A 17,778-nucleotide genomic window follows, 5' to 3' on the forward strand; every position below is an offset into this window, starting at 1 on the left:
AGATACTCTTGTCAACCAACTCAACAGTTCTAAGGAAAATTAATCCTTGGCTGAGCACCACACCAGATGGAAACAGCCCCATTCATGTTTCCCTGCACAGTCATAATCCAATCCCTCCCCTGCCAATGTCAACAGTGTGAGCAGGATAGAACAAAACGCCAAGGAGCAGTGATCTAGAGCAAGTTTCACAAGTGTACAAACAATCAGGGAACACGTAGGCTGGTACTCACCTGCAGAAGAGTCTGGGAGGGCATGTTAGAAATTGGTGGAGAAGGAGGGAAGGAAAAAGGGAGAGGAAAGAAACAGTGTTACTTAATTGGAGTTTATTCATAAAAACATCTAAGGCTGCTAGATGCAATTTCTGAATCCAGACACCAGTGGAACTCCAAGACTCAGGACTGTGCTAATAATAACAACGGCATTCTGCAACTAACTCCATCCAAATTCTGCGACATGCATGCAGCAAACAAATGAAGCATTTGTAAAAAAAAAAAAAAAAACTGTTATGCCACAATAACTATTTCTGCAAAACTTATCCTGGGTGCACTAACCACATAGATGAGCTGTGCATTGTAGCCCTCCTCCCTATTCCTGGCAATTTTTTGCAGCAACTGTTATAGCTTTGAGCTGCTTTTCAGCAAATTTCCCCCATGCGCTGTCAAATTTTAGCTGTGCAACCATAAGAATTAGAAACTTGCTCTCTTTTTTTCTTTCTTTTCAAAATGCAAGGTCAGATTCTCTGTAGGTGGAATTCTGTGAGCAACAACCAGGCCTGGCATAAGACCGCCAAATTTGCAGCCACATTTTCAGGTTATGGAAGCGGTGCGCTTTGGTGTATTTTGACAAGGGGGTTGGGGAGGTACAACATTCACTGGCAATCTCAGCAAACTGAGCTGGCAAAGAATTTACCCAAGACACTGAAGAGCCAATTGGATAAAACACTATTGGTCTGAATAGGCCAATGGGTGTAATTAGGACCTTCCTAACCCAGAGACCCAGAAACCAGGACGTTCCTAACCCAGAGACCCAGAAACCAAAACTGATCCACAGCAATTTAACATTAGCCTCCTGAATCATTGGAAGCTGCAATACCTATTGTGAGAAATAAACCCCACGGAACTCGAGAGGAATCATAATCTTTTGCTCAATTGGATTAAGAGTCTTGTGCCCAACCAACTGGGCTATGTTTGCCACTGTTTCTGCGTCAAGGGGAACAACTTTAAATGAGAAGTGATTTAAAATAGTGTCATTCCCATCTATCCCCCTTAACAAACTACGCTCCCAAGATTCTATTATTATTATTATTAATAATAATAATAATAATTAATAATTAATAATTAATAATTAATAATTAATAATTAATAATTAATAATTAATAATTAATAATTAATAATTAATAATTAATAATTATAATAATATTTGCCAGAATGTGCTGCAAATGTGCTTTAAACTTATGGTGCGCACACAGCCTAAATATCCTTTTTAAACCTCTGCTTCTTTGCCTTGGGGGATGTGAGGGGAAGGCTGGATCTAGTTTCCCACAGATCGCAGCCAGCGCTGAAGAACGGACTCCCGTCTCTCCTTCCCGCACATCTGTCCAGCTGGCTTCCCCACCCTCCTCCTCCTCTCATCCTTGCCAGATGGCCCACGGCTTCTCCTGCATCAGCCAGCAGATGGGGAAAGGGCTGCAGTCTTGTGGCTTCTCCCCCCTCTTTCCCCCTTTCTTAAGTCTGGACCAGGTTGAAATGCCACGTTCCTTCCTTTGCTTGTCACAAGAGATCACAGCACCCCAAAGAGTCAGCGTAAGGGGCTGTCAGGAGGGGAAGAGGGGAGAGCTCTAGGAAATAAGTGACTCACTTTCATCGCGTTCCCAGTTGTTTTGGGGCTTTCTTTTCTTTCCCAGACTTTGAGCCCCTATTTACTTACTCACTTATTAAATTTGTATACAACTCAAAGACCTCAGGGAGCTTCACAGCATAAGTAAACAAAACAATAACATTAACCCCCTGCCCCACTCCCCAAAACACATTTAAAAGTACAATCCACAAAAACACACTGCGACACCACTTTAACAAGTCATGGCTTCCCCGCTGCCCAAAGAATTATGGAAACTGTAGTTTGTTAAGGGTGCTGATAGAGAGCTACAGTTTCCAGAGTTCCTTGCAAAGTGGGATTGATTGTTAAACTACGATGGGAGGGGAATAAGAGTGGGGAGAGTCTCCTGGCAACTCTCAGCACCCTTAGCAAATGACAGGTCCCAGAATTCTTTTGGGGAAGCCATGAACGTTTAAAGCAGCATCATAGTGGTTTAAATGGGACGTGGGTGGCGCTGTGGGTTAAACCACAGAGCCTATGACTTGCCGATCAGAAGGTCGGCGGTTCGAATCCCTGCGACGGGGTGAGCTCCTGTTGCTCGGTCCCTGCTCCTGCCAACCTAGCAGTTCGAAAGCACGTCAAAGTGCAAGTAGATAAATAGGTACCACTCCAGCGGCAAGGTTTCCATGTGCTGCTCTGGTTCACCAGAAGTGGCTTAGTCATGATGGCCACATGAGCCGGAAGCTGTACGCCGGCTCCCTCAGCCAGTAAAGCGAGATGAGCGCCGCAACCCCAGAGTCAGTCACGACTGGACCTAATGGTCAGGGGTCCCTTTACCTTTAAAGTCCTTGATTATGACGGGTTTTTAAAAGTCTCCGGTTCTGCCTCCTCCTCCTCCTGCTGATCAAAGCCCTGATTCCACTGCAGGAAGATCAGGGAGTGTGAAGAGCTGGCAGTGTAGTGTAGTATTTAGAGTGCCAGATTATGACCTGGGAGACCAGGAATCAAATCCCTACTTGGCCATGGAGCTCACTGGATGTGACCTTAGGCCAGTCACTAAACTACTTCACGGGGTTGCTGTGGTGATTAAACAAGAAGAACCATGTGCATTTCAACCTGGTCCAGTCTTGACCTCCTTGGAGGAGTAAGCGGGGTAAAATTGCAATTAAAAAAATGAATCACTGCTCCCTCTTCCTATGTGGCTGAGAGATCCCCACTCCTCCATCTTAGGCTTCAGATACACATGCCCAGACACAGACAGACACACAGACTGCTTCCTCCTCCTCTCAATCCAAGCCAAACCCCACTGGTGCTGTGGGGCTCATGACCGATGGTCATTTTTTTTCTCATAGCAGTTGGAAGACATCTGACTGGGAGCAACGTATTGGACAGGATGGGCCTTGAGTCTGATCTAGCAAGCCTCATGGTCTTACACCTTAGCGCACATGTGCTGTGATAGCCAACGCATGCACACTAGCCACAAGAACAGATTGCTGCCTGGCTCGCCTAGTCAAATCCTGGGACAGAGAAAAAGGGCAGGACATCATCACCTTTGCCTACTTTCAGAAGCTTCCTTGAAAAAAAAAACAAAAAAACAAAAAAACGAGGCACTACACTTCTGTAAAACAAGAAAATCCTTAATAAAAAATATTAAAAAAAAAAGTGGGGAGTTACATTAATAAATCAAAAAAAAAAAAGAAAAAAAAAAAAGAAGCTTCCTTGAGCCACCAGCAATCATTCACGGCCGGTAAGACTCACCCGTTGCTGAATAAGTGCATGTTTGTGTTCCATTTCCCTCTTCTCCACAGCAGAGTCGATCACCAACTGGTCCAGCTACAAGCAAGAAGGGGGGGGGGGGGACACAGTTGTGAGTTTTCCCCCTCTGTCCCTAGCTTCATGCCTCTCTAGGCTTACCTACATCAAGGGCTTAAAATGAGGGAAGATCGAAAGCACATTCGCTCTCCAAACATACGTAAAGAGTAAGCCTGTTATACTTACCCTCTGTACCTATAGTAAGTGTACTTAATAGTTATAGATGACATCCACACTATATAGTCAAAGTACCGTACTCATATACCACTTTAAATAGTCATGGTTTCTCCCAGAGAATCCTGGGAACTGCAGCTTGTTAAAGGTGGTGGGAATTGTAGCTTTGTGAGTTGGGGGTGTCTCCTAACTGCTCTGGGCTCCTTTGGCAAAAAAAGGGCAAGATATAGCACACTTAAGATGGTGCATATAAACTTAACAGTGTTTAGTTTTTCTTTCGGTTGCTATATTGGTAATGTTGTTGATATTGTTTTATAGACTATAAGAGCTGTACTGATTTGTTAATCATACAATATGACTTTTGCTTCAATTGTGATGTGTGTGTGTGTGTGTGTGTGTGTGTATATATATATATATATATATATATATATATATTACTGGTTTTCAAATGCAAAACAAAATTATACACTCCATACATCTTCGTTGCATCTTATTTCTCTTTTTTTGTGATTTTTGTGTGTGATGTTTAGCTTATTTTTTAGTCGTGTTTTATAGATTGTAATTGTTTTGATTATTCTATATGATTTATGCTGTATTTGTGATATTCTATTATGTTCTGTCTTCTTGTTGCTGCTGACTGCTTGTAAGCCACTTTGGAATTCAGCCGAATGAAAGGAGGCACGGGAATACAACAAATCAAACCAATCAAATCAGTTCCCAGGATTCCTTGGGGAAGCTATGATGACTGAAGTGGCATAAAAGTGCTTTAAATGTATATATCACCCGGTATTTATATACTGCCCAATAACCGGGCAGTAAACAGGTTTAAAACTATGCAAACCAGCAGACACAAACGTGAAATCTAAAACAAAATAAAACCCGTCTAAGGGGGGGAAAGAGTAAAAATGTCTCTGGTTTTGCTGGCGAAGTAAAAAACTCATGTTAAGAATCTCTTGGCACAATACTGCACCCTTCACTTTTAAGACCCTAAATAGAGGCTGGATAGGCAAGGCAAGGGATGCCTGTCATCTGACTCTGAGGTCACATCCACACTGCACAATTAAACCACGCTTATAGCACTGCCAGTCATGGAATCATAGAATTGTAGAAAGTCACCTAAACCAATGCAGGAATCTCAACTAGAACATAAATGGCAGGTGCCCATGAAATCTCTGCTAGATGGACCAATGGTCAGATTTTGAACTAGGCAGCTTCCAATCCGACATATCTAATGGACTGGCTCTGTATAAAGGAAGCTTCCTAGACTCTTTTGGGATGTAGAACAGCTTGGTCCAACGGCCCCAGTTCTATCAAAGCCAAAAAATCGAGTTTGCTCCATCGCTCCCCAGCCACTCCTGCCCCCCTGAGCAAGGGCGAAGACATCAAGAGAGACGCAGAAACCTTGCAGGGGCTGGCCAGGGCACAACCGCCACGTGAGGGCACCTGAGAGATTAGCACGCTGATGCTTTGCGACAGCTCTGAGGATTAGCCGCGAGGCTCTTATCCAGAGTTGACGTCAGGGGCACGAACGATCCCCAAAGGGGCTTGTAACCACAGAGGCCCAGAGGCGAAGGCCTTAAAGCAAGCATTGACAGGCCTACGGCAGTCACTGCCAGGCCTTCCCCTCACAAGCACATCCCTACACCCCCAGGACCACTTGAAAACCCCTGAGGGTCTTGGTGGAGAGCCCTGAAATGTTTTTTCCCACTGCCTGTTGTTTCCTAGCAACTGTGCAACTACGGTGCACAGACCTATTAGAAAAGGGGTTCTGGTTATGTTGTTGTTCCTTTGTGTTTCAAGTGACTCCTTCCTCCTGTCGTTTCTTCTCCTGCTTTCACCTTCCGGGAGGACCCACGGGTTTGAAGAATGATGGAGCAGCCATTAAACGCCCCCTCCCCTCTAATTTACAGTGATGTAGCCATAGCTGTCAACTTTTCATTTTTTAAAAGGGAAATTCCCTTATTCCGAATAGGATTCTGTTAAGTTGTGGGTTGACATAGCAGACGACACAGCGATTTCTCCAAGTAGCTCTTTATTTCGTAAGCTGGAATAGAACTGACTGCAAACAGCTCAGCCAGCCTGCTTTTATAGGCAGCCGGCTGTCAACATTGTAGCAACAACAGCCCAGAGTTCCCGCCTAAAATAACTGACGCGGACCTGAGTGAAAACTATCTACAGACCTGAGTGAAAACTATATACAGTATTCCCCTGCTGGCCCAGGGTGAAACTTCACTACATAACAGATTCCTCGCAAGAAAAGGGAAAAGTTGACAGCTATGGATGTAGCCAACGTTGGCCTTACTTGAAGTAGACCCATTCCTGTTCAAGAGCATGGCTAGAATCATAGAATCATAGAGTTGGAAGAGACCACAAGGGCCATTGAGTCCAACCCCCTGCCAAGCAGGAAACACCATCAGAGCACTCCTGACATATGGTTGTCAAGCCTCTGCTTAAAGACCTCCAAAGAAGGAGACTCCACCACACTCCTTGGCAGCAAATTCCACTGTCGAGCAGCTCTTACTGTCAGGAAGTTCTTCCTAATGTTTAGGTGGAATCTTCTTTCTTGTAGTTTGGATCCATTGCTCCGTGTCCACTTCTCTGGAGCTAACTTAGGTCCACTCTTCTTCTATAAGTCTGCTCCAAGAAGGATTTAGTTGGATGCTTGCCAATGTTTCCCGTTTCGTCCCAATTCTGTGTCCAGGGCAGCTGTCTACCAGCTCCATCTGGTACGCAGGCTGAGACCCTACCTGCCCAAGTGTCTTGCCAGAGTGGTGCATGCTCTGGTTATCTCCCGCTTGGACTACTGCAACACGCTCTACGTGGGGCTACCTTTGAAGGTCACCCGGAAACTGCAATTATTCTAGAATGCGGCAGCTAGAGTAGTGACTGGGAGTGGCCGCCAAAACCATATAACACCGGTCCTGAAATACCTACATTGGTTCCCAGAATGTTTTTGAGCACAATTCAAAGTGTTGGTGCTGACCGTTAAAGGCCTAAACAGCCTTGGCCTCGTATACCTGAAGGAGCGTCTCCACCGCCATCGTTCAGCCCGGACACTGAGGTCCAGCTGCAAGGGCCTTCTGGCGGTTCCCTCCCTGCAAGAAGTGAGGTTACAGGGAACCAGGCCAAGGGCCTTCTCGGTAGTGGCGCCCACCCTGTGGAACTCCCTCCCATCAGATGTCAAAGAAATAAACAACTATCTGACATTTAGAAAACATCTGAAGGCAGCCGTGTTTAGGGAAGTTTTTAAATGTTTGATGTTTTATCGTGTTTTTAATCATCTGTTGGGAACCGCCCAGAGTGGCTGGAGAAACCCAGCCAGATGGGTAGGGTATAAATAATAAATTACTACTACTACCACTACCAGGAAACCATGGTTAGCAAGTTCAGTACAAGCCAGGGCATTTGAAGGCTGAACTTGGCCCTGGATCAATACCCTGGCTCATTCTGAAGCTCCTTGCCTTCCTATCGCTTCTTACCTCGGTGGCCAGCTTCTTCATATAGGGGTCCAGTTCGTGAAGGAGGCTGTAGCCCTGCTGGAAAAAGGTGTACTGAGCCTGCATGAAGGACAGCATCTGGAGGAGAAAAGAAGAACTTGTCTATAGGTCTACTTTGAGTGAATGCAACCCATTGATCTAGGTGCATTTATTTGATTTTTTTAAAACAACCACGTATATACTGTTTGACTGCAATAAAACCTCCAAGCGGTTAATAAAACCTCCAAGCGGTTCACAAGAAAATATTAAAATTATAAGTAAAAACAGGTTAGAACGATTTAAAACATTTATAGTAATTAAAAATAATAGTAAAATAAAGATTTTTACACAGCAACATTTTTAATATTCTGTTGGAAGCCACCCAGAGTGGCTGGGGAGGCCCAGCCAGATGGGCGGGGTGTGAGTAATAAATTGTTGTTGTTGTTGTTGTTGTTGTTTAGGCTTGCCTAAACAAAAATGCTTTAAGCAGGCGTCAAAAGGAGTGTAGCAAAGGCAACTGGCTAATGTCGAAATAATTAAGTGCTTCATCAAACTAAGCCTTATTCAGAGTTCAGCCCATTGAAATGAATGGGCCTAATTTAGAAATGCCCATTAATTTCAATAGGTCTGCTCTGAGTAGGAACAATGCTTGATACAACCGTAGATCTCCAGATCCTCAGTCTATCTTCCAATCCAGTCAAAAATGATGGTTGTATTCAATGCTAGTCCTACTCAGAGTAGCCCCACTGAAGTAAACGTGCATGACTTAGGCCCATTCATTTCAGTGGACCTACTCTGAGTAAAGCACAGTTGGATGTAAGAAGAGCCTGCTGGGTCAAGACGTATTAACTTAATGGGCAGGAGAAAGTTGCCCACACAGCAACCTCCTTAGCAAACATGGCGTCCCTCTGCAAGGCATGCTGGGAGCTGCAATTTACCCACAGTTTGGGTGAAGTCAGGGGCAGCAAGGAGAACTCAGAACAGTTCTTACCGCATCGAGGATTTCAAATTTCTTCTTGGCTTGGAGGACATTGATCTATAAGCAAAAGAAGAAGGGGGAGGGGAATGAGGTTTCTGGGTAGCCAACAGAGTAGCCAGCCTGCTCCCTGGGAGCCCTCCAAAAATACAAGCAAGAGCCAGTAGTGGTTAGAGGGCTGGACTAGGAGCCGGGAGAGCAGGGTTCGAATCCCCACTTGTTCATGAAGCTCACTGGGTGTCACGGGGCAGGTCACGGTCTTTGCAGAAGTGCGAAACATTTTATAGAGGGGGCGGGAATCCAAGGCAAAGTAGCTAACCTAAACAATGGCACTCATCTTCCGAACACTGGAAACAAGAGGGAAAGTTTGCTCTCAAAAAGTTGTAATGCTGGCAAACTGCAGCACCATGGAGCCATCTTGTGGCAAAACTGAAATACTACTTCTGGTTGTTCCTGGTTGCCAAAATATATATATATTTCCCAGTTTTGCATCCTGTTGCTAAAATTGCTACAATGTGGATTTTTGAAAGCAAACGAAGAACGGCTTGGCAACGGTTGAGTTTGGCAAAAGGTTTTGTGTGCGGCCAATTTGTAGCAGGAAGGGCCATTTCAGAGAGGCTGGTTCCTATCTGAATAGCAAACCGAGCCAGAGAAGATTTGGAGCCTGTCAGGCCCAGAGGCGAAATGGTGGCCCTCCAGATCTCTCTATCTGGGCCTCAGAATTTTCCCCAAGCCACAACCCCTCTCCACAGACCCCCATCCTTGAGTGGTTTAGCCTGACTGGACTGTGTCCCTGAATTCCAATAATGCCGCCTGTTTGCAAAGATGATGAAGGATGTTTCTAGAAACTAGCCTACAGTACGAAGGTAATATTTACATTTACAGTCCTTGCTCCGCCCACTTTTGCCTCTAGCCCTGCCCAGCACTGGGACATGGCCCTTGGGAGATTGCCCAGAAGGAAACATGGCCTCCAGGCTGAAAAAATGATGTCCGCTCCTGCCATTACGGTTACATATGGGATTATTAGGTTTGAACAGCACAAGCTACTTCCTCCATGTGACCTTTTTTAAAAAACAGCAACAGGATTAGATAATTCATGGTGGGTAGATCTATCAGAAGCCATCAACTGTGATAACAAAATGGCGCCTCCATGTTCAGTAGCAATATACCTCCGAAAACCAGAAGCCCTAGAGAAGCAAGAAGGAAAAAATGCCTTGTCCTTAGGAATGGGCAAATCTGTCAATTTAGGTTTCTCTCAATTTCCTAACTTCAATTTCCCACATTTTTACATCTGCTAGTGATTGAAAATTCACAGAGCAGATCTGAGTTGGATACAACCCTGTATTTCCATATGGAATTACAGTGGTACCTCGGGTTAAGAACTTAATTCGTTCTGGAGGTCCGTTCTTAACCTGAAACTGTTCTTAACCTGAGGTACCACTTTAGACAATGGGGCCTCTGCTGCCGCCACACTGCCACTGTGCAATTTCTGTTCTCATCCTGAGGTAAAGTTCTTAACCCGAGGTACTACTTCCGGGTTAGCGGAGTCTGTAACCTGAAGTGTCTGTAACCTGAAGCGTCTGTACCCCAAGGTACCACTGTATAAGTGTTATGTAGTGAAGTTTCACCCTGGGCCAGCAGGGGGATACTGTATATAGTTTTCAATCAGGTCTGTAGGTAGTTTTCCCTCAGGTCCGCGTCAGTTATTTTAGGCGGGAACTCTGGGCTGTTGTTGTTACAATGTTGACAGCCGGCTGCCTATAAAAGCAGGCCGGCTGAGCTGTTTGCAGTCAGTTCTATTCCAGCTTACGAAATAAAGAGCTACTTGGAGAAATCGCTGTGTCGTCTGCTATGTCAACCCACAACTTAACACTGGCGACGAGGATGGGATGGATGGACATCAGAGCACAGCCAGATGCGGCCAGCCTCTGAACTGAGCTGAATCACTGAGCTGAATCACAGAGCGAAATCACTGAGCGAAATCACTGGACAGAACTAATTCAGAGCTGACTGTTCTGGCTAGAGCACGGTGTTCCATCCATCGCCCTTCACGCCGGCATCGGAATCATGGCTTCACTTGTGCCTCTACCGCCGTTTGCGCCAGCCTCTGAATCATGGGATTCCTACCTCGCTCGGTTCGACTGCTACCTCCAAGCCAACGAGCTGACAGCAGTATCAAAGGATCGTAAGCGGGGCCTATTCCTCAGCCTCTGTGGGCCCGAGGTGTTTGAGACGGCCCGAGCATTGGTTGCGCCCGAAGCAGTCCAGGCAACACCATGGGACACGATCCAAGAGAAGCTCCGCAACCACTACGCACCAAAGCCGTCCAAGATTGCTGCCCGCCATGCGTTCTACCACCGGAACCAGGCAGAGGGGGAGTCAATCAACAACTACACCACCGCCCTGCGACAGGCTGCAATGCACTGTGAGTTCCGAGACTTAGACGATGCCCTGATGGATCGAATCGTCTGCGGGGTCCGGGACATCCATCTGCAACGGCGTCTCCTCGCCAAGCCAGACCTCACGCTGCAGAAAGCCATTGAGGAGGCTGTGGCCTCAGAAGCTGCTGAACACTCCGCCCAGGAGATCCGTAAGTGCAGCAGCCCACGTCTTGCTAGGGAGCCAGTTCCGGTGCATCATGAAGAGGCCAGCAGTGATGAGGCATCATCCAGTGAAGGCGATGACGTGCACCAGACAAAGCGGGAGCACAGGAAGTTCCAACAGAAGTCCAAGGGCCAACCGGAATGTGCCGGCTGCGGAGGCAACCATTCCCGTGCCAAGTGTCGATTCAGAGACGCCATCTGTAGGAAGTGTTCCAGAAGGGGCCACATCGCTAAGGTCTGCCGATCGGCTCCGTCTGACACCCCCCCTTCATCGACTCGCAAGTCCAAGCCTTCACTCCAGTCTGCCAAGGAAAGTTGTTTCGCTCTCACCAACTGCCGCTGCCCGTCTGGAACCACGATTGGCCAAACCGACTCGCCTACGCGACGCAAGCTGAACGTCACGGTGCTCATTGAAGGAGCTCCATGTGACATGGAGATCGACACCGGGTCTGCCCTGTCCATCGTGTCGTGGAGCACCATCAAAAGACTGGTACCCAGAGTGTCCAAAAGGCAACTCGACTCTCACCGCGTACACCTGAGAGACTACCAGGGAAACGACATTCCCGTGGTAGGCGTTGGCCGGTTCCGGATTGCCTTCAAGGATTTTTCGGGCCTGCTCCGGTTGGTGGTGGTCGAAGGTCAGCGGCCAAGCCTCCTAGGGCTAGACTGGTTTGATGCCCTCGGCCTGGAAGTCACCGGCATCAACTGCATCTCTAACGCAGAGACTGAGGGTCTGGTCAAAGACTTTGCCGAGGTTTTTGACGGCACCTTGGGGCAATATACAGGTACGCCCATCTCCTTTAGCCTTGATCCACAAGTCGCCCCCATCAAGCTAAAGCCACGCCGGGTTCCCTTTGCTCTCAAGGCTAAGGTGGACGAACAACTGGACAAACTGATCGCCCAAGGAGTTTTGGAGCCGGTTGACCACGCCAAGTGGGAAACCCCCATCGTCACGCCTGTCAAGCCAGATGGGTCGGTGAGAATCTGCGCTGACTACAAGTGCACGATCAACAAGGCACTTCAGCAGCACGCTTATCCGGTTCCTGTTGTCCAACACCTGCTGCATTCCCTGGGTGAGGGTAAGGTCTTCGCTAAGCTGGACCTTGCCCAAGCCTATCAACAACTGCCAGTCGATGATGCCACTGCTGAAGCCCAGACGATCGTCACCCACCGGGGGGCATTCCGTTGCCGCCGGTTGCAGTTCGGGGTGAGTGTGGCTCCTGGCATCTTCCAAAGCCTTATGGAGCGTCTCCTGCAAGGGCTTCCGGGCGTGGTACCATATTTTGATGACGTCTTGGTGTCTGCAGACTCACACCAGCAGCTGTTCGAGCGCCTCCGTGCCGTGCTGACCAGGTTCCAAGAGGCCGGGCTCAAGGTAAAGAGGGAGAAGTGCCAGATCGCCGTTCCACAGGTAGAGTTCCTGGGCTATCTTATCGATGCCTCCGGCCTTCACCCGACCACATCCAAGATCCGCGCTATCCAGCAGGCCCCCACCCCAAAGAACAAGACGGAGTTGCAGGCATTCCTGGGGCTGCTGAACTTTTATAACATGTTCCTGCCCCACAAAGCCACAGTGGCTGAGCCTCTTCACCGACTCCTTAGTACAAAGACGCCTTGGGCCTGGGGTCATCGGGAGACGGCGGCCTTCAACGCGGTTAAGGCTCTCCTTTCATCAGACAGTGTGCTGGTACAGTACAGTGAATCCAGGCCGCTGGTCCTTGCCTGCGACGCCTCACCTTTTGGCATCGGTGCTGTCCTTAGTCACCGTTTTCCAGATGGAAGAGAAGCACCACTCGCCTACTTTTCCAGGACACTATCTCTGACGGAACGGAATTACAGCCAGCTCGACAAGGAGGCATTGGCACTTGTGGCTGGAGTGAAGAGGTTCCATGAATACCTCTATGGCAGGACTTTTGACCTCATCACTGACCACAAGCCACTCCTGGGCCTCCTCGCCGGTGATCGTCCAACTCCACCGGTCCTCTCGCCACGCATGCTGCGATGGACTGTTTTCCTGGCTGCCTACCACTACCGGCTCATCCATCGCCCGGGGAAATCGATGGGCCATGCCGACGCCCTCAGCCGTTGCCCTCTTCCAGCATTTGTGGAAGACCCGGCTCCAGCTTCATCGCTCCTTCTGATTGAGGATCTTCCGGCAGCGCCTGTATCAGCTGCCACTGTGGCCTCCGCGTCTGCCCAGGATCGCACCATCAGCCGGGTGCTCAACTGGGTGTGGAGGGGGTGGCCACAAGGGCCTTTTGCATCGGAGTTCCAGCCCTTCGCAACCAGACAACATGAACTCTCAGCTCATCGCGGCTGTCTGCTGTGGGGAGACCGCGTCGTGATTCCCCAGGGACTCCGTCAGCGCGTCCTGGAGGCTCTGCACGTTGGCCACCCGGGAATTGTCAAAATGAAGGCGTTGGCTCGGTGTTACGTCTGGTGGCCTAATATGGACGATGCCATCACTGCCTGGGTGTCCGCCTGTCAAGCGTGCCAAGAGTCGAGGCCTGCACCACCGGCAGCTAAGGGACACACCTGGGAGACGCCAAAGACACCCTGGTCGAGGGTGCACATTGATCTGGCTGGCCCCTTTCACGGCCAGACCTTTATGGTAGTGGTGGACGCCTATTCCAAATGGCTGGAGGTCGCCCTGATGCCCTCCACCACTACCGGAGCTGTCATCCGGGTGCTGCGAGGCCTGTTTGCAACGCATGGGTGTCCTGATGTCCTTGTCTCTGACAACGGACCACAGTTCACGTCAGGCACGTTTGAGCGGTATCTTTTGGGACTGGGCATCCGCCATGCCCTAACGGCACCCTTTTCATCCATCCAGCAACGGGCAAGCGGAAAGAATGGTGCGCTCGGCAAAAGAGGCACTGGCGCGCCTGGACCGGGGAGACTGGCATGAGCGGGTCGCCGAATACTTGTTCGTGCAACACATCACCCCTCATGCGGCCACAGGGAGGAGTCCTGCTGAACTGCTTATGGGCCGCCGCCTCAGGTCACCGCTCGACCGGCTACACCCGGACTTTGCCGTGGCTGAACCCCCAGGCTGTGCCAACGCGCCACGGTCATTTGTCCCAGGAAACCAGGTCTTTGCCCGGAACTATGTGGGGGACATTCCTTGGGTGCCAGCCACAGTAGTGGGAGTTACTGGACCTCGCTCGTACCAGGTGGCACTCGAAGACGGACGCTTGTGGCGACGGCACATAGACCAGCTTAGGCGCAAGGTTGGGGACTTGGACACTACCGAGGTGCCCCCAACTGCGCTTGCGGCTCCAGAAGAGACACGTACAGATGGTGAGGCCCCACCTACACCTCCCTCGCAAACTGCCAGCGTGGAGCCAAACCGAGCCGCTTCAGAGGGTCTGCCAGACTTACCACAGACTCAGACCACTCCACTTGCGGAGGCTCCACCCACAGCAGCGGATCCAGGGGATTTGGTTCCAACGCCACCTAGGGTCGCACCACAGCCTCAGCAAGAACTGTGTGGCCCCCCGGACTTGGCTACCAGTCCCCGGCGGTCTGGCAGAGTTCCCAAGCGCCCGACTTATTTAAAGGACTATGTTGTTGGACATGTATCACTGTTGGTCTAAGTATGGGAAATGTAACCAATATGCTTTTGTGCCTAATTGAACCATTACGCGTAGTGCTGTATATAAGGAAACCATTACGATTGTAACTAACGCCTTATCTCGGTGGGGAGGGGTGTTATGTAGTGAAGTTTCACCCTGGGCCAGCAGGGGGATACTGTATATAGTTTTCAATCAGGTCTGTAGGTAGTTTTCCCTCAGGTCCGCGTCAGTTATTTTAGGCGGGAACTCTGGGCTGTTGTTGTTACAATGTTGACAGCCGGCTGCCTATAAAAGCAGGCCGGCTGAGCTGTTTGCAGTCAGTTCTATTCCAGCTTACGAAATAAAGAGCTACTTGGAGAAATCGCTGTGTCGTCTGCTATGTCAACCCACAACTTAACAATAAGGATTTTAAAAGAAGCGGGATAGACTCTTTTATCACCACCACCACTTATTATTACATTTATATCCCATTCTTGCCTCCCAGGGAGCTCAAGGTAGCATACACACTGCTCTGCCTCTCCATTTCAACTCTGCACAACAACCCTGTGAGGTAGGTTAGGCTGAGAGGCAGTGGCTGACACAGCCCCCAATGGGTTCTATGGCTTCCATGGGACCATCGACCCCAGACCATGAAATGAATAAACAAAATCATCTGGTGCATAATTATGGTGACTCCTGGGAGCTAGACACTTTCACCAGTCCCATTTTGTCACCAGCGGAGGCAAAGAGGGCAGTTCTGACCTATGGGACCACCTCTCCTGGTATGTCCCACGGTGGACCTTACGGTCTTCAAATAAAAATATATTGGAGATCCCGGTCCACAGGGAGGTTAGGCTGGCCTCAACCAGAGCCAGGGCTTTTTCGGCTGTGGCCCCGATCTGGTGGAACACTCTGTCACAAGAGACTAGGGCCCTGCGGGACTTGGCATCTTTCTGCAGGGCCTGCAAGACAGAGCTGTTCCACCAGGCCTTTGGCCAAGGCACAGCCTGACCCCCTCCTTTGGTAATCCCCACAGAACTCTAGCCCAATGGTTGCCATTAATTTGATTTTGAATTGATTTTAGAATGAATTGGTTTTAGAATGCTGTGTTACTTTTCTTGTTATTAGCTGCTCTGAGCTCGGCTTCAGCTGGGGAGGGTGGGATATAAATAAAAATTTATTATTTTTAATATTATTCAACATCTTCTCTTCCTCATCTCTCTGCCCCCCCCCCCCCGCCCGCCCTGTTTGCTCATCCCTGATGATCAACAGGATATGACAGCGTTAGCTGTCCCAGGATGAGACAGAAGGTGTCAGCAGATGGCTTCACTATAAAAGGGTGGGAAGAGAGGGGGGGGGAGCTAATGGAACAGCTTGGATCAATATTAGCTTTGACTCCAGTTTGTAGCACAACACAAAGCCATTACAAGCAACGCGGGAGGAGAAATCGGTCTGGAAATCGCTTCTCGGGAGAGTAACGATTCCACAATTCCCGAGGGTGGGTTGGCAGGAAAAGGCCTGATGCTGAGCAGCAGTCCAGTCCCTGCAAATACATGCCAAGTCAAGATGCTTCCTTATATCAGGCCAGAGGGTTTCCTCCAACACTAGCCCTGCTCAGAGTAGAGGCATTTATTATGTTTACCTTTGCTCCAAGGAGCTCCAGGCAATGTACATTGATCCCATTTATCCTCACAACAATCCTGTGGAGTAGGTTAAGCTGAGAGCGAGTGACTGGGCCAAGGTGAGCTTCAAGATCTCCCAGGTCCTAATCCAACATTCTAACCACTACACCACACTGCCCATGGCTAACTTAGACCCATTTATTTCAATGGGTCCATTCAGAAGTGGATTATTATTATTATTCAAAATTTACACACCGATTAATTTGTAAAAGAAACCTCAAAGCTGCTCACAAAACTATAAAATGCAACATTAAAACTGTCTATAAAAGAGTTAACAACAGGTATTTAGAATAATATAATTGTATAGAGTTGGAAGGGGCCCTAGGGTCATCTAGTCCAACCCGCTGCAGTGCATGAATCTTTTGCCCAATTTGGGGCTCAAACCCATGACCCTGAGATGAAGAGTCTCATGCTCTATTGACTGAGCTATTCTTGAAAAAGTTTGACTTGGGAGAATTTCAGCCTTAGCAGGGCTGTCTAGGGGAAGACCTCACCTGTAAGACGTAGTCGAGGGCTAAGTGTCGGAAGCATTTCCTGGTGATTGTCAAGGTGCCAGTGGCCTCTTCGACCTCATGGGGCTTGTGCCGCGGAGCTTGTGCGTTCTTGACCAAGGCAATCTCCATGTCTTCCCGTACCTTATCGAACTGTTTTTTGGTCTCCTTGAATTTCCGGACGTCACTGCAAGGTAATTTTACTCATTTACGAATTTGCTTCCCGTTAAAAAAGAAAGAGAATCTGTTTACTTACCAATCACTTCCCATTGAAGAAATAAAGTAAAAGCATCTTGCGACAAAAAGAATTCGAAAACAATGCTATATCTAAACGCAAGGAAAACGTTAAGAAGAGCCTGGCTGCTGTATCAAGCCAAATGGCCCATCTAGTCCAGCACTCTCTTCTCACACTGGCCAACCAGATGCCCCAATGGGAAGTGCTGTCATTTACTTTATCTTTTTTCCAATTTTTTAAATTGATTTTCCATATTTATAAACAGACAAACAAATAAACGGACAAACATAAATCTTAAGTGTAGTAATTCCACTTTTGTTTACATTGTTGAGTGACTTCCTTGACTCCCCCTAGCTGAGTTTCAATGCATATCATTGTAACAGTTTTCCAAAACTATTTTCACATAAAATTTACTTAGTCAATTAACATCTTTCTTTCTTTTTAATTTAACTTTAAACATATTATTCCATAACATCACATATTTAAATCCTAGGCCAATCTGGTACTTGCAAGTATTTTTATTTAGATTATCTTAGCATATTTAGCTAAATAGTCTTTAAATTTCTTCCATTCCTCCTGGTACTCCTCCTTCTGGTCACGGACTCTTCTGGTCAGGTCAGCTAGCTCCCAAAAGTCCACCATCTTCATCTGCCATTCCTCCACTGTTGGCACTTCTTGTGTTTTCCAATTTTTAGCCAGCAAGGGAAGCGCTGTCATTTTCTAGCTGCTTTACAGCACCTGCTATTGATTTTATTTTCACTTTCCTAGTCCTCATGAAAACATACAGCTGGAGTAGACACCAAGCCTGCCCCCCAGATACACAAAGAGGATTGTGAAGGGGGGCGGGGCGGCCTATTCCAGCTGCTCCAGCTGCTCTCCTAACATTATAGGGCAGCAATCATATCCATAATCTCGACGGCATATAACCTCATGCATACCTTAGCCTCCTTCCCCAGACAG

At 48.2% G+C, this 17,778-nt stretch overlaps 1 protein-coding gene across 4 annotated transcripts in view; it reads right to left on the reverse strand.

Moving 5' to 3' along the window:
* ACAP3 (ArfGAP with coiled-coil, ankyrin repeat and PH domains 3) overlaps nucleotides 1–17,778 on the reverse strand; it is a 154,513-nt gene that overhangs the window by 57,444 nt on the left and 79,291 nt on the right. For 2 of the 4 annotated variants that reach the window (XM_081870904.1, XM_081870906.1), the window contains exons 6-10: nucleotides 16,587–16,770; nucleotides 8,269–8,313; nucleotides 7,281–7,376; nucleotides 3,574–3,648; nucleotides 231–242 (exon numbers count right to left, since the gene is read on the reverse strand). In XM_081870904.1, the coding sequence (XP_081727030.1) occupies nucleotides 231–242; nucleotides 3,574–3,648; nucleotides 7,281–7,376; nucleotides 8,269–8,313; nucleotides 16,587–16,770 (412 nt within the window). The remainder of the gene's footprint in view (nucleotides 1–230; nucleotides 243–3,573; nucleotides 3,649–7,280; nucleotides 7,377–8,268; nucleotides 8,314–16,586; nucleotides 16,771–17,778) is intronic. The other 2 variants (XM_081870905.1, XM_081870907.1) reach the window with 1 other exon arrangement.

Source organism: Podarcis erhardii (assembly GCF_964252035.2).
Source record: "Podarcis erhardii genome assembly, chromosome: 7".
In the NCBI taxonomy this organism is placed as follows: Eukaryota; Metazoa; Chordata; class Lepidosauria; order Squamata; family Lacertidae; genus Podarcis; species Podarcis erhardii.